The following is a 25,016-nucleotide window of genomic DNA, read 5'->3' on the forward strand; positions in this document are numbered from 1 at the left end:
ACAGATGCAGAAAAGGCCTTTGACAAAATTCAACAGCCCTTCATGCTAAAAACTCTCAATACATTTGGTATTGATAGAATGTATCTCAAAATAATAAGAGCTATTTATGACAAACCCACAGCCAATATCACACTGAATGGGCAAAAACTGGAAGCATTCCCTGTGAAAACTGGCACAAGACAGGCATGCCCTCTCTCACCACTCCTATTCAACATAGAGTTGGAAGTTCTGGCCAGGGAAATCAAGCAGGAGAAAGAAATAAAGGATATTCAATTAGGAAAAGAGGAAGTCAAACTGTCCCGTTTTGCAGATGATATGATTGTATATTTAGAAAACCCCATTGTCTCAGCCCAAAATCTCCTTAAGCTGATAAGCAACTTCAGCAAAGTCTCAGGATACAAAATCAATGTGCAAAAATCACAAGCATTCGTATACACCAATAAGAGAAACAGAGAGCCAAATCATGAGTGGACTCACATTCACAATTGCTTCAAAGAGAATAAAATACCTAGGAATCCAACTTACAAGGGATGTGAAGGACCTCTTCAAGGAGAACTACAAACCACTGCTCAGTGAAATAAAAGAGGACACAAACAAATGGAAGATCATTCCATGTTCATGGATAGGAAGAGTCAATATCATGAAAATGGCCATACTGCCCAAGGTAATTTATAGATGCCATCCCCATTAAGCTACCAATGACTTTCTTCACAGAACTGGAAAAAACTACTTTAAAGTTCATATGGAACACAAAAAGACCCTGCATTGCCAAGACAATCCTAAGCCAAAAGAACAAAGCTGGAGGCATTACACTACCTGACTTCAAACTATACTACAAGGCTATAGTAACCCAAACAGCATGGTACTGGTACCAAAACAGAGATATAGACCAATGGAACAGAACAGAAGCCTCAGAATACCATACATCTACAACCATCTGATCTTTGACAAACCTGAGAAAAACAAGACATGCGGAAAGGATTCCCTATTTAATAAATGCTGCTGGGAAAATTGGCTAGCCATATGTAGAAAGCTAAAACGGAATCCCTTCCTTACACCTTATACAAAAATTAATTCAAGATAGATTAGAGACTTAAATGTTAGACCTAAAACCATAAAAACCCTAGAACAAAACCTAGGCAAAACCCATTCAGGACATAGGCATGGGCAAGGACTTCATGTCTAAAACACCAAAAGCAATGGCAACAAAATTGACAAATGGGATCTAATTAAACTAAAGAGCTTCTGCACAGCAAAAGAAACTATAGTCAGAGTGAACAGGCAACCTAAAGAATGGGAGAAAATTTTTGCAATCTACTCATCTGACAAAGGGCTAATATCCAGAACCTACAAAGAACCCAAACAAATTTACAAGAAAAACAACAACCTCATAAAAAAGTGGGCAAAGGATATTAACAGACACTTTACAAAAGAAGACACTTATGCAGCCAACAGACACATGAAAAAATGCTTATCATCACTCACCATCAGAGAAATGCAAATCAAAACCACAATGAGATAACATCTCACACCAGTTGGAATGGTGATCATTAAAAAGTCAGGAAACAACAGGTTCTGGAAAGGATGTGGAGAAATAGGAACACTTTTCACTGTTGGTGGGACTGTAAACTAGTTCAACCATTGTGGAAGACGGTGTGGAAATTCCTCAAGGATCTAGAACTAGAAATACCATTTGACCCAGCCATCCCATTACTGGGTATATACCCAAACGATTATAAATCATGCTGCTATAAAGACACATGCACACCTATGCTTACTGCGGCACTATTCATAATAGCAAAGGCTTGGAACCAACCCAAATGTCCATCAATGATAGACTAGATCAAGAAAATGTGGCACATGTATACCATGGAATATTATGCAGCCATAAAAAAGGATGAGTTCATGTCCTTTGTAGGGACATGGATGTAGCTGGAAACCATCATTCTGAGTAAACTATTGCAAGAACAGAAAACCAAACACTGCATGTTCTCACTCATAGGTGGGAACTGAACAATGAGAACACTTGGACACAGGAAGGGGAACATCACACACCAGGCCTGTCGTGGGATGGGGGGAGAGGGGAGGGATAGCATTAGGAGATATACCTAATGTAAATGACGAGTTAATGGGTGCAGCACAACAAGATGGCACATGTATACATATGCAACAAATCTGCATGTTGTGCACACGTACCCTAGAACTTAAAGTACAATTAAAAATATATATCCATGGGCCAAAGAGAAAGTCACAAGACAAATTAGAACATACTTTGAACCAAACTAAAATAAAAATACAACATATCATGATTTGTGGGATGCAGTTGAAACAGTGTTTAGAGAAAAAATTATAACATTAAATGCTTATATTAGAATAGAAAAAAGGTCTCAAATCAAAAATATAAGCTTTCTTTTTAAGAAACAAGAAAAAAGAGTCAAATAAATGTATAGAAATTAAAAAGTTAAAAGTAGAAATCACTACATTGAAAATAGAAAAACAAGAGAGAAAAATGAGTGAAAAAAAAGCTAGTTCTTTGAAAAGATTAGTAAAATTGATAAAACTCTAGCAAGACCGGCAGAGAGAAACACAAATTTCTAATATCAAATGAAAGGAGGGATATCATTACAGACTCAGCAGATGCAAAAATGTATAAAAAGGAAAATAACAATCCTTTTTATATAAATTCAACAATTTAAATAAAATGATAATTCCTTGAAAACCACAAACTATTGAAACTCACCAAAGATGAAATAAATAATCCAAATTGTACTAAAATTATAAAAGAAACGAAATTTCTACTTAAACCTTTTCTGAATAAAAATCTGCAGGATCAAATGGCGTAATTGAAAATGTCTACCAAACATTTAAAGAAAAAGATAACATCAAATCTATATAATTTCTCCCAGAAAATAGAAGGGGAAACATTCCCCAAAATCATTTGATGAAGCCACAATTACCCTGATAACAAAAGCAGATAGAGACAATCCTAAAAACAAAACAAAACAAAACAATAGACCAATACTGCTTATGAACACAAATGTAAAAGTCTTCAACAAAATATTGGCAAATTGAATGCAGAATTATATAAAAAGACATATGCCACTACCAAATGGGGCTGATTTTCCTGGGAATATAGGTCTGCTTCAGTATTTGAAAAATAATCTATATAACCCACCCTATTGACAGTCTAAAGAAGAAAAGTAATAGTCATATTAATTGATGAAAAAACTGTTTGATGAAATGCATGTCTATTCATAGTAAGAAAAAATTAAGTAACCTAGAAATAGAAGAGAATGTTCTCAACCTGATAAAAGGTACCTATACCAAACCCCACGGCAAACATTATGCTTAATAGTGAAAAGCTGAATGCTCCCCTTCTAAGACAAGGACAAGGCACCCATACCATTGCTATTTAACTTTGTACTGAGTCCTAGTCACTGCAATGAGACAAAGAAAAGGAGCAAAAGACATAAAACTGTTCTATTTGCAGATGACATTACTGTCTATGTAAAAAATCCCAAGGAATTTACCAAAATCTTCCTATAACTGACAGGTGAGTTTAGTAAGGTTACACAATATAAAGGCAATCTACAAAACTCAATGGCATTTGTAAAAGTTAGCAATGTATAATTAAAAAGTAAAAGAAAAAAAAAGCTGACCCCAAAATAAAATACTTAGGTATAAATCTAACAGAGCATGTATGATATATACATATGAATGATACATATGATACATACATATATGATCTATATGACACCTATATGACATATGTGATACACATATATGATACACACATGACACATATGATACATGATACATACATGACATATATGATACATATATGATACATACATGATATATGATACAGATACAATACACGATACACACATGATATATGACACACATAGATGATACATGTATGATACATATATGATAAATACATATATGACACATACATATGATACATGTATATGATACGTACATATATACGATACATGTATATGGTACGTACATATATATGATACATGTATATGATACGTACATATATACAGAAAACTACAAAATGAACAAAGAAATCAGATGATCTAAATAAATATACTATGTTCATGAATTAGAAGACTACATAATGAAGATATCAATCATCTCCAATTAGAATCAAAATATCACTAGAATTTTTTGTATATATAGATATGTTGATTCTAAAATTTACATAGAAAGGCAAAAGAAATAGAAAGCTAAAACAATTTTGAAAAAATAATAAAGTTGAAAAAATAATAAAGTTAAAAAAAACTGCTCAATTCTAAACCTTACTATAAAGCTATAGTAATTGAGGTAGTAGTGTAGTATTGGCAAAGAAATAGACAAACAGATCAATGGTGAAAACAGATTTCATGCAGAAGCATGACGTTGGATTCATACATCACACCATATACAAAAATGAATTAAAGATTTTCATATAAAATCAAAAACAATAAAACTACTAGAAGAAAACATAGGCAAAAACCTCCACAACATTAGTGTGGGTAATGATTTTTTTTAATATGATCCCAAAAGCACAGGCAACTAAAGCAAAAATAGACAAATGGGATTGCATCAAACTAAAAAGTTTCTGCAGAGCAAAGGAAGCAACAAAGTCAAGTAATAACCCACAGAATGGGAGAAAATATTTGCAAACCACACATCTGATAAGGGGTTAATATCAAAAGTACATAAGGAACTCAAACAATGTAATGCCAAAAACATTAACCTAGTTAAAAAATGGGCGAAAGATTTGAACAGACATTTCTGAAAAGATGACTTACAAATTTCCAATAGGCAAATGAAAATATGCTCAGCATCACTAATCATTAGGAAAATGCAAATTAAAGCCACAATGAGGTAACACCATACACCTGTCAGAATGGGTTTATTAAAAAAGATGACACTTAAGTTGGCCAGGATGGGAAGAAAGAGGAACTCTTGCACATTGTTGGTGGGAATGTAAATGAGTACAGGTGATTTCTTTTCCAAAATGCCTGGGACCAGATATGTTTTGAATTTTGAATTTTTTGGGATTTTGGAATATTTGCAGAATATATACCAATTGAGCATCCATAATTAAAAGGTCCAAAATTCAAAATACTCCAACAAACATTTCCTTTGAGCATCATGTTGGTATGCAAAAAGTTTTCTAGTTTGGAGAATTTAGGGTTTTGGATTTTTGGATTAGGGATCCTCAACCTGTACAGTCATTATGGGAAATGGTATGGCGGTTCCTCAAAAAACTAAAAATAGAACTACCATATGTTCCAGCAATCCCACTTCTGGGTGTATATCTCCCCAAAATTAAATCAATTGTCAAAGAGATGTCTGCACTCCCATGTTCACTGAAGCATTATTCACAATAGCCAAGATATAAAAACAACCTAAGTGTCCATCAATAGACAAATGGGTAAAAGAGCATGGTACTGCTATAAAAATAGGCATGTAGACCAATGGAACAGCATACAGAACCCAGAAATAAACTCAAATACTTACAGCCAAACGATCTTCGATAAAGCAAACAAAAACATAAAGTGGGGAAAAGACACTCTTTGTAAAAAGTGGTGCTGGGATAATTGGTTAGCCACATGTAGAAGAATGAAAGTGGATCCTCATCTCTCACTTTATACAAAAATCAACTCAAGTTGGATTAAGGACTTAAATCTGAGACCTAAAACTAAAAATCCTAGAACATAATATTGGAAAAACCCTTCTAGATATCATCTTAGGCGAGGATTTCATGGCCAAGAACGGAAAAGCAAATACAATAAAAACACAGATAAATAGCTGGGACTTAATTAAGAGCTTTTGCATGCCAAAAGGAACAGTCAGAAGAGTAAACAGACAACCAACAGAGGGGGAGAAAATCTTCATAATCTATTCTATTTTTAGTTTTTTTGAGGAACCTCTATACCATTTCCCATAATACATCTGACAAAGGACTAATATTCAGAATCTACACAAACTCAGACAAATCAGCAAGAACAAAACAAACATAAAACCAACATATGAAAAATGCTCAATATCACTAATGATCAGGGAAACAACCCCATTAAAAAATCCCATAAAAAAAGTGGGCTAAGGACATGAATAGACAATTCTCAAAAGAAGGTATACAAATGGCCAACCAACATATGAAAAAATGCTCAACATCACTAATGATCAGGGAAATGCAAATCAAAACCACAATGCAATACCACCTCGCTCCTGCAAGAATGGCCATAATCAAAAAATCAAAAAACAGTAGATGTTGGCATGGATGCAGTGATCAGGGAACACTTCTACACTACTAGTGAGAATGTAAACTAGTACAGCCACTATGGAAAACAGTGTGGAGATTCTTAAAGAACTAAAAGTAGAACTACTATTTGATCCAGCAATCCCACTACTGGGTATCTACCCAGAGGAAAAGAAGTCATTACACGAAAAAGATACTTGCAAACACATGTTTATGGCAGCACAGTTCGCAACTGCAAAATCGTGGAACCAGCCCAAATGCCTGTCAATCAACGAGTGGGTAAAGAGACTGAGATCTATATTTATGAGATACTGTGATATATAATATATATAGATATCTATATATATATGTATAGCTATACCTATATATACAAACAATGGAATACTACTCAGCCATAAGAAAGAATGAATTAATGGCATTTGCAGTAACCTGGATGGTATTGGAGACTGTTATTCTAAGTGAAGTAACTTCAGGAATGGAAAACCAAACATCATTTGTTCTCACTGATATGTGGGAGCTAAGCTGTGAGGATGCAAAACTATAAGAATGATACAATGGACTTTGGGGACCAGGGAGAAGAGTGGGAGGGGCGCAAAGGATAAAAGTCTACAAATAGGGTGCAGCACATACTGCTTGGGTGATAGGTGCACCAAAATCTCACAGATCAGCACTAAAGAACTTACCCATGTAACCAAACACTCCCTGTACCCCAATAACATATAGGAAAAAGAGAAAAGGTAGCATGTACATATAATGTAATACTATTCAGTCTTATAAAAAGAAGGAAATCCTAACCTTTGTGACAACACGGATGAATCTAGAGGACATTATGCTGAGTGAAATAAGGTGGGCGCAGAAAGACAAGTATCATATGATCTCACTTACATGTGGAATCTAGAGAAGTAGAGAGTAGAATGGTGGTCACCAAAGGCTGGGACAGGGAATGGGGAAGGAATGGGGAGTTGTTGGTTAAAGGATATAAAGTTTAAGATAGACAGGAAAAATAAATTTTGAGATATATTGCACAGCAGGGTGACTATAGTCAATAATTTATTATGTACTTCAAAATATCTAAGACCATAAATTTGAAATGTCTCACCACAAAGATGCTAAACAAGAGAGGTGATAAATATGTTAATTGTCTTAATCATTCTACCCTGTATACATACATAAAAACATCACATTTTATCCCATATGTATAATTATGATCTGTCAGTTAAAAATATAAATCAAAAATAAAATAACTGCTAAATAAAATTTAAAAAATGAATTCAGAGAAAGTATTACCATTTGATTTTTGATAAAGGTGCACAAACAATAAAGGATAGTCCTTTCAAAATTACATTTAAAGTATTAGACATCCATATGTAACAAAATGAACATTTACCTAAACTTCACACCTTATGCAAAATTAACTAAAAAGGTTCATAGCTCTAAATGTGTAATGTATAAACTACAGAACTTTTAGAAGAAAACATAGAATAAAATCTTTATTACCTAAGGTTAGGCAAAGGTTTCTTAGACATGACATCAAAATCACAATCCACAGAGAAAAAGATAATCTGGATGGCATCAGAATAAAAAGAAATTTGCTCTGTGAAAGATACTGTTAAGAAAGGGAGAAAGCTAGCTACAGAGTGGTAGAAAAATAATTACAAATCACATATCCAACAAAAGGCCTGTAACTGGAATGTATAAAGAACTCTCAAAACTCAACAATTAGAAAACAAACCAGTTTAAAAATGGGCTAAAGACTTGAACAAACACTTTATTAAAGAGGATACACGAATGGCAAATTAGCAAATGAAAGTATGTCCATTTCTATTAGCCAGTATGAAAATGCATATTAAAAATTGCGATATGATATTAGAATTGGTAAAATGAAATGTACTAATACTAGAGAGGATCTGGAGCAACTAGAAGTCTCAGACCTTGCAGGTGAGAATGCAAAATGGCAAAGGCACTCTGGAAAATGGTTTGACAGTTTCTTGTAAAGGTAAACACATACTTACCGTATGATACAACAATTTCACTTCTACATTCTTACCCTAGAGAAATAAAAATATATATTTCCACAAATGTCTGTAAACAAATTTTATTAGCAAGTCTATTCATAATTGCCCCCAAATGGAAACAACTCTAATGTTCTTCATTGGTGGATGGATAGACAAACTATGATGCATCTAAACAATGTAGCACCACTCATTAGTAAAAAGAAATGAGCTATTGATCCACACAACTTGGATATAAAAGGAAGTAGGTTGAGTGAAAGAAGCCAGTCTCAAAAAGTCACTGTATTTTTTCACTATATGACATTTTCAAAAGACAAAAAATATAGTTACGAAATACAGATCAGTGGTTATTTGGGTAGAAGAGTTGGAGACAAAAAGGTAGTATGAAGTTTTTTGTGGTGATAGAACTGTTCTGTATCCAGATTGTGGTTGTGATTACATGAATCTATACATGTGTAAAAATGTATAGAACTATACACCAAAAAAGTCAATAGGTTATACATGTTTTGTAAGCTACTTTTTTCAAGCATGACTACATCAAACATATCTTTTCTCATCACTAAATTTAAGTCTTTTTCATAAGAAATATCACTGATGAATTTATAAAAAGTAGTGTCAGTGTGTTGGGAAGGGACAGAAAGCTAAATTTAATTGAAATGAGGACTGAGTGGGAGATAAAGTAGAAACATAGTAAGTGGAAAAATCACATTTGGGTGTAATAAGAGAGTGACTATGTGTTACCAGGAAGGAAAGATAGGGTGAGGGATGTGTTTTTGGTTTCTTTTTAAGAAGGTAGAGATTTCGGCACATTTAACCTCAAGTAGAAGGAGCCAGCTGAAAGGAGTGATCAGATATAAGAGAAAGCAGCTGGAATAATTAGTAGACTGAACTCCCCCAGAAGATAGGAGGAGAGAGGACCCAGAGTACAGGCAGAGGAATGAGCCTTGGATTTGAGGAAGGTATTTATTTCATTATATATAGCGGGGAGGGATATTACGGATGTTAATGGGTTTGGTGTTGGAAGTTGAGAAAGTTATGTTCCGATGATGTCTGTATTTTCTGTGTAGAAGGAGATGAAGTCATCTCATAAGAGAGTGAGGATTAGGGAGAAAAGATGGAAGGTTTCAGGAGAATGGAGAGGGATTGAAAGAGTTATTGTAAAGAAAGTTGATATGAAATACGTGGTAGGATTTCTCGTCTTCATTGAGAGTTCAGTGATAGTTTTCCCTACCTGTGAGGGATAGTGTCTCTTACAGAATATTTAGTAAGTAGCTTGTCAAAGATAGTAATCTGCATTTAAAAGAAAAGTACTTTTATCATAAAAACAACATTTACATGAAAATGATCAGTGAGATTTGATGGTCATAAAATTGCACAATTGAAATGTCATTCTGGATATGACCTTGGTAGCCTCTGTAGAGATCTTTAACAAAGGAAAGAGAAATGAATGAAATTACAATGTTAAGTTAGAGTACATTATGATTCATTATTTCAAATTCAGTGTTGGTTATTCCTGCATGCATAAGGTAGAATGGCCTTGTATACACTCTCTCAGAATAAATCCTTGCATTGCAAGTACTTAAGTCAATAAGTTGTGAAAGGAAAGAATAAAACAGTGAACAGTGGTCTCTAAAGAGACTTGAAAAAGTGAACAATCAGAAAAAGGCTTTTGCTGTGTAATCAGTTTTTGAAAAGACAATCATTGTTTTGTTAGGAATGTTAACGCCTTCTTCTCTAGAAAGGACATAAATGGATAGTATCAGGGGCTTCCCTTGGGAATTTATGCATAAGAAATGATTAGGCTCCCATTTATTTGACTTGTTAACACCTCTCAGGAAAATTAAAAATACGTGGTGGTACCAATAAAAGTTCTTTTGGGAAAAATGCCTATTTAGTATTGAGAAAGGAAAAAAAAAAACATGCTTTTGATTAAGAGGAAAGAATTAAGAAATAAATGAGGGACCTAGATTCTAATTTAAATGATCTCCCAACTTCTCTCTCCCCATCTATGTTAGCTCACCCCAATGAGCCTCAGTCTTCTCATCAGAAAATGTAGCTGGCTCTTGCATATCTACAACTAGATTAGAAATATACTTCAGTAAAAAAGAAGCCACCATTCAGTTAGACAGATTTTGCATGGTTCTGATTTTTTTCCTAAAGAAATAAGTTTTCCATAAATACTATAAAAGACCCTTTGGGAACTCAAACAAGCAGGGATTTCCAGAAATTATACCCTGGGATGTAATGAGGCTAGTATTAAAACTATTGTTTAGTTGTTCTATCATTCTATTGGTAATGGTAAAAAGAGATAACCAGAATATTAATCTCCAGTTAAAAGTGTCAACAGTAATAACACTAAACCCCACTGATAAACATTACAGCTTTCCCAAAATATGACAACCAAGGTTAGTTAGGATAATCTCCAAAATATAATATATGCTATATACAAAGCCAGTTTTATAGAATTCAGTTTCTGTGCTTCAGTTATGTTCCAACAATATATGCACATGTATGTATATATTCGTATGTACACATATTGTTTTGTTTTGTATCCTGACACCAAATAACCAATTTGACAAAAATATTTATCCTTAAACCAGCCATTTTGTTATAAAAAGTTTTCTTTACAAAAATCAGAGTTTCTATAAGATCACAATAATTAATTTTGCCAAAATTATAAACGAACATGGACCCAAAAAACGCTTGGATAAACTTATTAAAAGAACACTTCCAAGGCTAGTCCCAATGCAGTGGTGTTTACAACTAATTGATCACAAGCAGTTGCAGATTTCTTTGTTCCTTCTCCACTCCTAATCCTTCAATTGACTAGCCTTAAAGAAAACTAAAAAAAAAAAGTAACACGTCCTTCCAGGACTGGTTTTTCTACGATCCAGTCTATGCACTGGCTACTAAGATGTGAAAACATAATTCTACCAGGAAGTGTTGACATTCTTTAATATTATTTAAACTCTCCACATATTTGACCAGTGATGTGTCCAATACATCTATAATAAAAATAAAAAACCAATAGCAAAGTAGTTGTTCTATTTTTATAGTACTCGCTCTAATTTCCTCTATTCTGAATCTAAGGAATGATTTTAATCACCCTGTAAAGTTTCCTTACATGTTTTTTTCACATTTCTCAAAATATTCTATTAGAAAAAGCAGCTCCTCCTTCCACTCTCAGCCCAGCATAAATACTCTGCATATCCCTTACTTCTTTTCCCTGTTTATCCATTGAAAGTTGAGCTGAACAGTGTAAAACTCTATTTTGGAGTCACAGAATTGACAGCCGTTTCAGGAAAAATCCATTGTCTGCTATATGCTGGTGGTAAAATTGCAATGAAAGGGGTTCATGTTTCCTGATTTTTGCCCAGCTTTAATAGAGTTATTTTTCATTTGATAAATATCTATTACAGAGTGGAACATAATACAATTAAAACAGTACCTTGGGACAATGTGACTAGACATAAGTCATGAAGAAAGAATGAGTATTAAGACCTCCGGCCTCGGACTCTGCTGGAAGAAGTGAAATGTGTGCCAGCTGAGGTACAGCAATCAGATGTCCCCCAGTTTCTCAAGTACTGAGTCAAAGGATACTGGGAGAGGTTGACAGGAGTGAATGCTACTATATATTAAATGTTATACAGCCGTTAAGAGAGGACTATCAAACTACACCCTCTGGGGAAAGGCAGACGGGAGAAAAATGCTCATATGGCTAGAAAGCTAAGACTGCAGAAATCACAGCAATTCGGTTCCGTATGCACTCACTGAATAATGAAATAGTACATTTAGAAATTAATTTTATACGTCATTCATTGTTATACAAAAAGCTAAAATACAATTGTTTTCAAATCATTATAAAGATTAGAAACTATCTTCATTGTTTTCATAGCAGAGTTCTCCAGACGACTTAAAAACTGGGCTCCAATTTTAAGACAAAGGAAAAAAAGTGTCTGTTTTAAGAATAGTTCTCATAGCAGATTAGGAATTATACTAAAACACAGCAAAATGAACATTAGAACACATAAATATTAAAGTCTCACCAGAGTAATGATACTACAGAGATATAAATGCTCATATATTAAGGGAAGCGGAAAGTGGGTGTATTAGTCTATTCTCACGCGGTTAATAAAGCCACACCAGAGACTGGGTAATTTATAAAGAAAAAGAAGTGTAATTGACTCACAGTTCAGCATGGCTGGGAAGGCCTCAGAAAACTTACAATCATGGCAGAAGGAGAAGCAAGCACATCCTTTTTCACGTGGCAGCAGGCGAGAGAACGAGTGCTCAGCGAAGGGGAAGTCCCTTATAAAACCATCAGATCTCGTGAGAACTAACTCACTACCACAAGAACGGGATCGGGGAAACCGCCCATGATTCAATTTTCTCCACCTGGTCCCTCCCACAACAGGTGGGGATTATGAGAACTACAATTCAAGATGAGATTTGGGCGAGGACACAGCCAAACCATATCAATGCGGAAAAAGGTCTGTAGTCGGCCACTTGAAGAGATCCCTGTCCGGGTCTCTCTTGCCTGAATTTAGGGATTTGAGGGGCACTTGGTAGACCCTTTCAACAGTGCTATTCCATCTTGTTCTAGCTCCTTCATCCACCATTTGAAATTAATGGCACTGGGCTAAGGTTGGGCTTTCTAATGATTCTTTGAAAAATGAAAATTGAGGAAGGGCCATATAATTAACAGCTGTTCTTATCTGAAGTAGATCAGTGTGGCACATCCTTTCTGAGAAGAGATCTCTCCTGGAATAGGAAGCAGGAACTACCCAGTTTAGCTGAGGGTGGAGAAGAAAGAGAAAATTGGAGATTGAAGCTCAGATTAGAAACATAGCTCCCAAGGGTAAACTTCAAGACATGAAGGGCTGGTGGAGGGAGGATGTGAGGGCGCTGCCAGCAGTGAGAGCTGATGCTGCATGGGGAGGTATTGGGCACCAGAGGCATAAGACAGGCCTGGACTGGCAGGAATTGATCCTGCGCCCACTGGGAATTTGCTGCAGACTCAGCAAAACTTAACCCAAGGGGAGACAGGACACCTGATTCCCTAATTGCATGTGTAAGAACTCTGATTTCACAAAGTGCATGCCCTCCCCTACCACACACACATCAAAGATATGTGGACAGGATTTTCAAATTGGAGTGTGCAAATTGTGCACAGGCATGAAGAATCACTTTCCAGATCCTCAACTTTTATATATGTATTTTTCTAAAATTTATCTGCTTAGGAATGTACCTATAGTCAGGGACACATTTCATGCTGGCACTCCTTTCCGGAACAAAGCTTTTCACCAAATTTTACAAAAGAAGGGTACACCTTTCGCTTAATCTGAACTGAATCCCTCAATCAGGGTAGAAAAACTTCTTCGAGTCTCCACTCAAAGGAACAAAACAAAATATTAGTATAAGCAAAGCCTCTTTTAATCAGGGCCCCCTTCACATAAACTCATTGTAGGACTTCAAACTTTCCCTGTCTAATACACATTTCTCTAAGACGGAAAGTCAGCATTAGAAGTGGAGTGTTTTGGCCTTTGTTAGATGTTGTCGTTTCATATAGTCTGTAGAGTAGGGTAGCAGGAGTGATGATACCGCGTGTCCTACCCAATCCCTGAGACTGACAGATACTTTGTCAGAAGAAACGTTGTCCATGGTGGCAGTGACTCTGGTGGTTAGAGGTTTTCTCTTATATACTAGTTTTGAAAGCAGCATTTAGTTTCTTCAACATGAACTTGCTAATTATGAGCATTTAAAAATTTATAAGATGAAGGTTACTAGTATTTTAAAATTTGGGATATGCTTATTTGATTTTCATAGCATGCACTCTTCACAAATGAAAATTTTAGAGTGATTTTTTAAAAAATAGGCCGATAGTCAATGTGTACCATTTTTCTTTTTATATTTTCTGTTCATTGGTCTTATATTCCAGCTATAGGAAATACAGGACCAATGAAAGTTTTCACATGTTAATATGATAACTCCTACAACTACTAATATTGAATATATTCAGTGTTCCAGGTTCCATGCTGCAGGGCCTTATACATTAGCTTTTTAAATGGCAGAAGATGGGATTCAGACTAAGGTAGTCAGATCCTAGAGCCCAAACTTTTTTTGTTTGTTTGTTTTTATTGTACTACATGAGTTAATATTTTTGTTGTTTCCGAAGTACAAGCATGCCATTTCAAAACATTTTTCAATCTCAATCCTAAAAGGTAAGACAGTTATCTTACAAAAGTACCTTGGGTAGAATTTAGCACATCACAGGGATTTAGGAAATATTCATTTGTGATCTCCTTCCTGTCTTAAAAGGAAATCTATTTGTCTATTCCATATGAAATCCAATGCTTGTCTTGAGAGGAAGACTTTTTATTATATTTTTATAGCTTCAGTTAATGCTCAGATTTAGGAGTTACAAATAACATGATAAAATTTATAATTTAAGCACTCTAAATATCAGACATTCCCAGTTTGAGGAAATAAATCAAAAGTAACCAATGAATGCCTGATGGGAAATCCTGATGCTGTAGAGATACAGAGGTGCCCGGCAATGCCAAGAGCCATGCCCAAATGCCCAAGGGGACCAGGCTTGTAAGGACTCATGAGAATTGCCCTAGTGAGCTTCTCAAATGTCATGGGATTTTCAGAGGCACTGAAACAGCTGCCAGATGTGTCTCTGGATTTGCACAGAGAAGGGAAGCATCATGAAAAAGTTTCTATAACTGAATTCTGAGTTTTCTCGTGAACTACGGGTCTCCAAGGGAGTCAATCTGGAGCTATAAATAATAGGTCATGTGAGGTAAAATCAGCAGAGAGAAGAGTCCTGAAAAAGCAGGGTCAGCTGAGTAGCCTGGGTTTTAGGGGAGTGGTGAGTAGTTCCATGAATAGGTTGTGGCTGCATGTGACCTTTCCCATTATGTTCTTCCCATATCCATGCTCCTCCTTCTATCCCTTTACATTCAAACAGCCCTGTCTTGGCTGGTATCTGCAGAACCACAGGCAGCCTTCCACATGCACCTGCAGCCCAATAGCCTAGAAGTTCCATGGGCTACAAACGGTAAGTAGGAGAGTATCAGTTGGTCAGTAGAGCAGAAGGATGGCCAGACGAGTAGACAACAGATGAGAGGCCTAGAGACCTATGAGCAACATCCCTGGTCCATGCTTGAACTTTCCACCCTCTGTGGGTCCCTAGAGGGACTAATTAGGAAGATGTATCCTAGGACAAGTCTAGACCACCTGCTAAGCAAGGCAGTGCAGTAGGAACTAGACATTTCAGATTTATGATGTTTATGTAAATGTTACACATTTTCAGTCACAATCAGGCATATCCAAGAGAAATTTGTATTTCACATTAATTTAAGTAGAACTTGCTGAAGACATGACGCTAGAATTCATGTTTAGATAAAACTTTTAGGAAAGGCATTGGGAGAGATATCTGCAGGGAGGTAGATGTTTCAGAGCCTCATAGTTCACTATAAACCTGCACATATGGTCAGGCTCCTGCCTATAGCATACAGATGAAAACTATCAAGAAAAGGCAACTGAAAATAAAAACACTCAGAACCCAGAGCCTATCTAGGTGTGTATGCTTACTCAGTATTGGCATAAACATAAGAAGAACAAGAAATTCCTCCAAGGTACAAGTTAACCATTTATTATCTCCTTAGTCTAATCACATAATGCCTAACACCTCTATGACACTCACTAAGACTGCAGGTTTGGATATATTATCCCACTTAACTTTCAACTACTATGGAATTCTGCTAAAAAGTTATCTAGAAACATGACATTTCCACTTGTTTAAATTTTCTCTTTTCTTCTGTTTAAGCTACTTTATTTTCTTCAGGGAGAATTTTAAAAATACTACCTTGAGTCAAGAAGACAAAGAAAGTAAATTGCTTATGATTTGAAAGCCATACCTTTACATTCACGGATTGATGGTCTTTCAACCTAACTCACTATGATATTATGTTTGATCATTTTTCCCAGGTAAGTGAAAGTCACCCAGTGATGAACTGATTCTGTGTACTTATTGCTTCCTTTTCTCTCCAGTATGCCTCAGGAATTGGATCATTAGTACAGTAAAATAGCTGTAGTCTTGCTCTGTACATAGTGTTGTACAGGCCAGTGAATCACTGTGAGATGCTTTTACTCTGTGCTCATTTAGTGCTCCTTTCCAAAGAATAGTAGTTTAGAACTGCCTGAGGTCAGTCTTCTCATTTAAGTCAGAAAATGGACATTGCTTTAGATCTGAAAAAAAAGGAAATAAAAAATAAAATAGAAATAGGAAAAAATAATTCATGTCCCCAGTGAACTTGGCATTTGCTTCAGTGCAACTAGACATAGATCTAGACTGCTGCATAATATAAACAGTTTTGCTTTGCCATTGGTCCATGTGGCTGCAATTTTAATGGACATTAACATCTTAATATATTAAAGTCAAATGAGATTTGATTATGAGGAAAGTTTATGCAGTCATTATGAATAAAAATGATTTAAATGGAAAGTGCTAATGTTCACAATATAAATTTGCTAATTGTCTTTCTGTGGCAGATATCATTACTATAATAGGCACTTATAGTTACATTATATGGTACAGAAACATTAGAAAATTTGATCTTAAAATAATATTTTAGCATTACATCTTTCTTTTTCAAAACTACTAACATCCTTCATGTTGGGAAACATCAATGCTACTCTAAATGTGTCAGCATTTGTAAATGCCTTGAAGATGAAAAATGCACTCATGGGCCAAGTAGAATCTTTCAAATCCCCTTTTAAAGGAAAAATGGCTTTCACTAGCTTTTGAATTTGACTCACAGAACAACTTGTAAGATTTAACAATAAACTTACCATAAAATATAACATCCATGTTATCTCTAATACTAATGGCAATGAATGGGCTTTTGATTTTTGATCTGATCATCTCACATAAAGTGATTTTTAAATAATTCACAAAATAGTCTCCATTCCTCAGGTGTAAGAATGTCTTCTACAAGAAAAAATGTGTGGGATCCAAAAACTTTGATTCCATAAAGACCATATACACATAAAATGAGAGAGAAAAATGTATACAACCACTCAAATATTCAGACATGTTGTATGATGATTTGGTTTTTATTTCAGAGAGAAAAGGAGGGTTGAATTATTTTTGGTCTTGATTTGTTGAAGCCACTGTCTCACACTCCCACCTGGTTTTGGATGTGTAAATGTCTTATATTTGCTTTAGGTAGATAATAACCAATCAGTAATCAGGGTTAGGAGTTCCGGGTCCATTCTTTAGTGGACAACTATCATGCCATGTTGCTTATCTAACTCTCTGAGCTCTTTAAATTAAAAAAAAAAATTAATCTCATTCTATTCTTAAGTAGTACTGGAAAATCATGCAAGAATGTCTAGACATCTAGAAAGAGTTCAGCACACAAGTACACTACAAATAACATCATGCCCATGGGACACAAACTTATCCTATGGACTATATTTAAATAGAAATTTTTCTGTCCCATCTCCATTTCCTTGTTGTCAATAAGTGTAAATTGCATTAAGAGAAGAGTAGTAAAGTCAATTATCTTCTTTATGGTCATGAAGATGACATATAATCTCTTGGTCAATGTAAATTAATTTATCATAATTCATTTTACCAAATATATTTAATATACGTATTCATTAATTGAATACTTACTGATGCCATATTAGGTAACCAGCATAGTTCTAGGGAATAAGTATATAGAAATAAAGCTGCAATTGTGTTATTGTTCTCAAAAAACTTCAGTATACAGGTTAAGTACATTGACAGAGGAATATACAGGTTTGAAAAGGGAAATGTAGGAGAGCTACTTGAATGAGGTGAGGCATTCAAGAAAAGAAGATTCTCGAAGTGGGCTATGCCTGATCAATATTTGAAGTTGGAGAAAGAGTCATCTAAAAAAGGAAGCAGAGTATTGGTATTTCAGAGAAGTAGAACAGTACGTGAAATGATTCAAGACATGGCAAACTAAAGGAAATTTTGTCTTGGTTTGACATTAGTGTGCAAAGGAGTGCATGATGAAAAGACCTCATCACAAAAGACTTTGCCTTGAGTTTGGAGTTTATTCTAAAAGAAAAGGAGATAGCTGTATTGAAGAATTTTATGGAGAAAGAATATGATCAGGTATGCTTTTAAGAGTTTCACCTCTTACATTATTATGAAGAATTTGATAGGAGGTCAACACAAGATATTATGTGAGAAATAAGGATCTGTCCCAAGGCAGTGACCTGAACATGGAGAGTAGAGAAGACCTTATGAGAAGAGTTGGTAACCTTTAAGATGAAAGTAGCAAAGGGAGGATCTAGGTTGAATTATTCGTTTCAGACCTGGGTCATTGTAAGGAATCCTGGTGTTACTCACAATATTAGGGAATGTTTCTAAGAGTAATTGTGATGAGAAGTGTTGAGTAAAAACAGTTGAATATAAGACTATTGTGGGGTCAGGCACTGTGGCTCACACCTGTAATCCCAGCGCTCTCTGAGGTTGAGGCAGGAGGATTGCTTGAGCCCAGGAGGTCGAGGCTGCAGGGAACCATGATTGCAACGCTGCACTCAAGCTTGGGCGACAGAGTGAGGCCCTGTCTCTAACAACAATAACAACAACAATAACAACAAAAAGATTACTATGGAATATACAATGACTTCTAGGTAATTTTAAATATAGAACCAGAGTTCAGGAGAGATAACTGAGATGGAAATGTGGATTTTGGAATCTTTGACATGCATATCTGAGTATAATTATCCAGGGAGATTGTAAACAGAGAAAAATAACAAAAAATCAATGAGAAGATGTAGAGAGCACTGACCATTAAATAATACACAGTAGAAGACCTAGAAGTATAAACTGAGAAATGGCTGGAGAGATAAGAGGGAAGCTAGGGAGTAATGACTGTCTGTGGAAGTCAAGCGAGGAAAAATTTTAAAATTTGGAAAGGGGTCAAAATAGATGAGTACTATGGAAATGCATTGATAACGAGAATGTACATTATAATGACCTATTTAATTATGTTCAACCATAGGATGATAGGATGAGGACTGAAGTTGATAGAGAAGTAGGTGAGAAATAAAGAAGAAAAGGCTGAATGTGCATAATGCATCCCAGAATTTTTACAAGGTGTTAGGCAGGATGTGATTTTCAATGGAATATGCGAGGTGCTATTCTATTGGAGGTGCTAGAAATACGTCATTTCAAATATACATGTTCCTATGTCTCTTAAGTACCTAAGAAGCAAATCGGTTTTTTCCAGTGCATTAGACTCTCTGTTTGTAAATTTGCTGATCCCTGTAGCCATTCCTACATGTACAAGGCATTTCACTGAGAAGTGAAAATGTAGCCAACAGCAAAGCATTTAGGCTGCACAACATCTGGCAATCAGTTTGAAAGACTTTTTTCACTCAGTTGATTAGTAGCTCTGGTCTAACACAAACCCATCCTTTATTGCCCTTCAGTTCACAATGACAGCAAAATCTGTTAGAGATAGTATGTTTTGGGGGCATGTGAGGCAACATGAGTTTTGGACAAATGAGCTCCATTTAAGTCCATTCTGGAAGTGGCTAAGTTGACTATGTGTGTTTTTTCTGGGTGTTAAGAATATATTAAATGCAAAAAGAAGAGACCAGAAATATCACTTATCATTATTTATTTAACATATTTATTTAATCTTTAGAAAGATTTTATGTCAGGAACTGCCCCCAGGTACTAAGTAGCCCAGGATCTCCAATACATGTAACAATAAACAAAACAGGCAAAAATATGGGCCCTAAACGGGCTTACATTTTAATACAGAGAGGGGAAACTACAATAAACAAAAGTAAAATAATTGTATGTTAAGTGGTGAAGACCTCTGGGGAAAAAATAGTTAATAAGCAGGGAAAGGGTGCTAGAATTTTTATCTGGGCGATGGGGGGAAGGGAAGATGAAATATGAAATAGGATAACCCCACTAAGAAGGTAATATTTAATTAAAGACCTAAAATTATTGTGGGATTAAGTTATGGAGATACCTGGAGAAAGAAAAAAGCAAAAGAGTATGAAAGGGTGAGTGCCTGCCATCTTCTAGAAACAGAAGGATAAATATGGCTGGAGAGAGATTTAAAAAAGAGATAATATCATAGAAATAATGTGAAGAGAGACTCTAGACCATTGTAAGGTCTTTATTGAGTGATTTTCAATAGGAAAAACAAATTCTAGAGTTCTAAGGAACATCTTAAAATCTTAAAATATATCATTTACCTGTTAGTCTATCCTTTCTTTTGAGGGTGGTACTTCTGCAAATCACCTCCCAGATCTTCTTGGCACCATCATAGAATACCTTTCTTCTCAGAGACTAGAGAAATTGACTATGCACTTCTCTGAGAGTGAAGAGATAGTTTCAGGAGATACACTGAAGGCAGTCTTTGTGCCATTCAAAAAGGCTGATAGTGAGAGCAACACGGAAATTTGAAAGAACCTTTTCCAGAACTCAAAGAGAAATCTATGGATTGAAATCAGTTTCTGTATTTTGTTAGCAAAACATTCCCTAGGAAAAAGAAAGCTTTCACATGAGAATTTTTGATATATCTCAAAAATGTACTCTTTTGCAACTAAAATACAACCCTATAAATAATATCTCCTCAAACGGAATATGCTTCTTTGGACAAAGAAAGAGGAGAAATGCTGAAGAAAATAAGCTCTGTGGATCTTCCACATAATATTCTTTTACCATTCGTATTATTGTGATGGCTTTTAATTGCCTTCTTGAATATTCCTGAAGTGGTATTTTCAACTGGAGTTTATATATTAAACTGGTTCACAGAAAGAGTAAAGAATAAGGACAGTTAGGTAAAAAGTATTTCGTACCACTAACTTAATCAATGGTGGCTTCACCTATTGTAGAACCAGTGTATAATTTTATACAGTATGCAGCCACGGGTCTGGAAACCTGGGCTTTTATCCTGACTATGCTATTAACTAACATTTTAATACTCTAGATCTTTATTTTCTCACCTGTAAAATAAGCAGTTGAATGGACAATAACCACAGCTTCCTTGTTAGGTGATCTATAAAAATCGGCTGCCATGGGTAGAGTTGTGTCCAGCTTCTCTAACAAGAACCAAGCTTAGTAATCCTTTAGTGTTAATTTACCCAGAGATGCCACTTACACAGCACTGTACCCACTCCTCATTTTTCTCCCACAGCTATTATAGACCACATACTTCTCCCTAGCCAGAATTCAGCGTCAAAATCTTCTTTTTTCCCCTGACAGTGTCTTAGGCAACCATAACCAAAATAATGGGAGATGGCACTCAAGTTGCAAGCAATTTGCTACTTATCATTAGGGGCATGGTTATATTGAAGGCAACAGTTCCTAGTATAGCTAAAAAGAACACTTACATCCCATCAACCCTTTCCTCCCATCTCTAAAGCATTGTAAGATGTCATCAGTTCCACCAGCATAAAGCAGTTGCTGATACCTTGGGCATAACCAAAATGGATCAATTAGCTTTACAATTAAAGAGACGTAAATGTATAGAATTCATTTCCCTTCTTTATGAAGTCGGCCTCTGTCCTGAGAGAAAAGTCTTCCACAAAAGTAACAAACTCACACCTTCAACAAGTAGAGATACTAGTGATTTCTTGATCTTTGTCATCCTGTCCACTTATTTTGTTAATCTCCAAATGTATAGAAGCTTAGACCAAGGAGCTATGTTTGTTTCAGTTCTGATGAAAAGCCCTAACAATGTCATTAGATAACTGTGATAAATTTTAATCTGATAACAGCTTGTGACCCACAAATTGCTGTTTAAAATTAAAATGCATTTAAAATACAACTGGCAAGAGAACTATAATATTAAACTTGCAATCTGTTGTGATAAAACACCAATATATTTCACCATATTAAATATGAATACAATGAATATTCAGCATCTTGCAATTGAAATATAAAAATGTCCTTAAATGCATTGTCTTATTAAATTAAAATTGGTTGATTAATCTTACTTTTTATCTTTGTTTTGCAGTTAAAAAGTTGAAGTAGAGATGGATTGGATTGGCTTTGGTAATACACCCTTTGGCAGAGCTCCAGGTATAATCTAGGGCTACAAGCTTTTAGGTTTCTCATTTGATGAGCAAAAGTCCTCTATTTTTCTCATCCCAAATATTCATCTACAGTAAATTAAGACATGTTTTTCACATGCTTAAGTTTATTTATAACTTTTAAGATATAATTACTCAAGGTGTATTAAATGTTATCTTTAAACTCTTTTATATGTTAGTTTTGAAAAAAATGACTACACTGCTATTGTTGGCAGACCAACTAAATCATTGCTAACTTAGTAAGAATTGAGATTTTTCTGTAATGAATGTTTGTATCAGTCTATTATTAAGCAATACTATAAATAAAACTCAACCCAATGTGTATGTTTTTGTCCCATATTTCAGCATTGAAGAATTGTATGTGGTAATGAAAGAACTCACTACAGCTGTTTGCAAATAATTTAATAATCAAGTCATAGCTATTTTCTGGTTTTCAAAATGTACCAAAGAACTATTGAAAACCCCACAATATAACATCATAATTATAACAATTAACATGTGTATTTAATAATAGCTTTAATAACCCTATGCATTATATGCTCAAAAGATTCATGATACATTTAAATAATAGCATTAGCTGGAATAAGAAAGAACCATATTTCACTCCCACTATTGTACACAGAGAATAAAATTCACCCACTCTTTTAAAAAAGATACCGCAAGGATTGTAATTTCAAACAATTATTTTTACTCATTACCCCTAGAACATAGTATACGCTCAGCAAATGTTGGTTGAAGGAATGAATGGATATGTGTGATTGGATGAGAAGCACACTCAGGGAAAATGCCTAGTCTCTGGTTGTTACAGGACTGCTGCATGGACAACTGCTGTCACAGTAGGGTTTCTAAAATATCTCTGCCACATTTTATTTCGGTTCATGTGTATGTGACAATGATAAGGAATTCAGCCCAGCAAGTCCTCTGCATAAAATAGAGGTGCTATGTATCCAAAAAGCAGGGACACCACATACAATATCTCTCAGGTACTTCCCCAGGTTTGCTTCCACACGATACTTGATATTGATTCTGGTGCCTCAAATCTATTTATATTTGGGAGCAGTCTCACTGTTACTCTTGGTTACACCTTATCAAATCTGTCCTAGGGACAGTGCCTATCCCAGGGTTTGAACTGTAATTTTTATTTTTATTTATTTTTTAGTGCCAGCGGACGCTAGCCATGGTGCTGAAAGAGACAAGAGGATTCTATTTGAAACCTTTCCTTCCTCTTATTGGTTTAGAAAATTCGAGTGACAAGAGCAGGGGCCAAAGGAGCCTGGAGCAGCATCACTAATGTGAACCATGTATTTCGATCTTTTGGGCGGAGATGTGGTCCATCAGGTTACAGCCAATGCCTTCCTATGGGCGCTCGCTAGACCAAGAGACCTTAAGAATGTAGCCGCTGCAGTAGAAAAGCTTACATCCAGCAGAATGTCTTGTCCCTCTCCTGAAAAACTGACAGTTAAGTGCATAGCCTAGAAACAAGAGCAGGGAATCTAGACGGAGGGGAGGCGAAGGGGGGAGCAAACCTGCATTCATATTGAAAATGTTCACTAGTTTCGTGTAAGGTAAAGAAAAATCAAGATCTAATTTTAGCTTAAGTTTTCGGCCTCAGTTTTCCAACAGGTGCACGACTCCCTCACCCCTTTCCTGTCAGGTACTGTCCTGCTTTACCTTTTTGGAAAGGCTTTCTTCGCAAGGCAAGCTTTTCCTAGAGTCCTTAAGCATGTGCAGTTGCCCATCTCATGCACAGCTCCGGCTCTACGCCTGGCAACCCCTTACCTGCAGTGTGAAGATTAAGGAGCAGGCACAGCGCAGGGAAGCCGACTGCTCTCCACATAGTGTTTGCATTGAGAGGTGGAGGAGAAACTCCACCACGACCCCTCTTCAGGTAAAGTACTATTAGAAAGAGCCACCGCCAAGGGTCTTCTAGTCTCCGGGATTCGTTCGCAGGTCCTCGGCTGGGGTTTGCAGAGCAGTCAGTCTGTGGCGCCGACACAAACCAGCACCGGCTTCAACCTCCCTAAGAGAGGGAGAGAGGAAGAAGAGTAGGAGGTTGCGGGCAAGGGGAACAGAAGCGCTCAGAGGCGGCAAATGCCTGGCCTTCTGGACGCCCAAAAGCCAAGGCGGAGACGGCAGGGTGGACTCCGCGCCAGCCCAGCAGCCCAGCAGCAGCGCCGCGGCTACTGAGCATGCCCAGCGCCGGCCCTCACGAGGCACGGGAGTTTCAAAGTGAAATTCCGCTTCTCCGGGTCTTAGCGGCGGCTTGGAGCAGAGTAGGCTCCATCGCTGGGGTGGTGGTGGTGAGGGGTGGGGGAAGGGGGAAGTGCGGGGGAGGCGCTTGCTGTGGTTACTAGGGACCCAGCGTCCATCAAAAATCCGAGGGTGGGGTGTAGCTGGGTGAGAGTAGATAGGGGTATGACCAGAGAAGCCAGATGGGGGAGCTGATGACAGCGTCAACCATGCCACCCACCCTACTCTTTCCCCAAATCTTGATTTACAAGTGGACCGAGCTCACTGCCTAGAATTGGCGTTTGCAGATTGACCAGCTTCCCAGGACTCGCCTACAGGAATAGAGGTGTCTTCCACTACTGAGCATTCTGGCTGCTTGGGGAAAGCGTTCCCAAGGCAGCTTGCTTGGT

The 25,016-nt window shown here is 36.3% G+C and overlaps 1 protein-coding gene across 2 annotated transcripts in view; it reads right to left on the reverse strand.

Moving 5' to 3' along the window:
* PTPRR (protein tyrosine phosphatase receptor type R) overlaps nt 1-24,562 on the reverse strand; it is a 277,720-nt gene extending 253,158 nt beyond the window's left edge. For both annotated transcript variants that reach the window (XM_001117474.5, XM_077954728.1), the window contains exon 1: nt 24,157-24,562. In XM_001117474.5, coding sequence (XP_001117474.3) covers nt 24,157-24,214 — 58 coding nt within the window. In that variant the 5' untranslated portion in view covers nt 24,215-24,562. The remainder of the gene's footprint in view (nt 1-24,156) is intronic.
* Between the last annotated feature and the right edge of the window lie 454 nt (nt 24,563-25,016).

Source organism: Macaca mulatta, chromosome 11 (genome assembly GCF_049350105.2).
Source record: "Macaca mulatta isolate MMU2019108-1 chromosome 11, T2T-MMU8v2.0, whole genome shotgun sequence".
NCBI classification, from domain to species: domain Eukaryota; kingdom Metazoa; phylum Chordata; class Mammalia; order Primates; family Cercopithecidae; genus Macaca; species Macaca mulatta.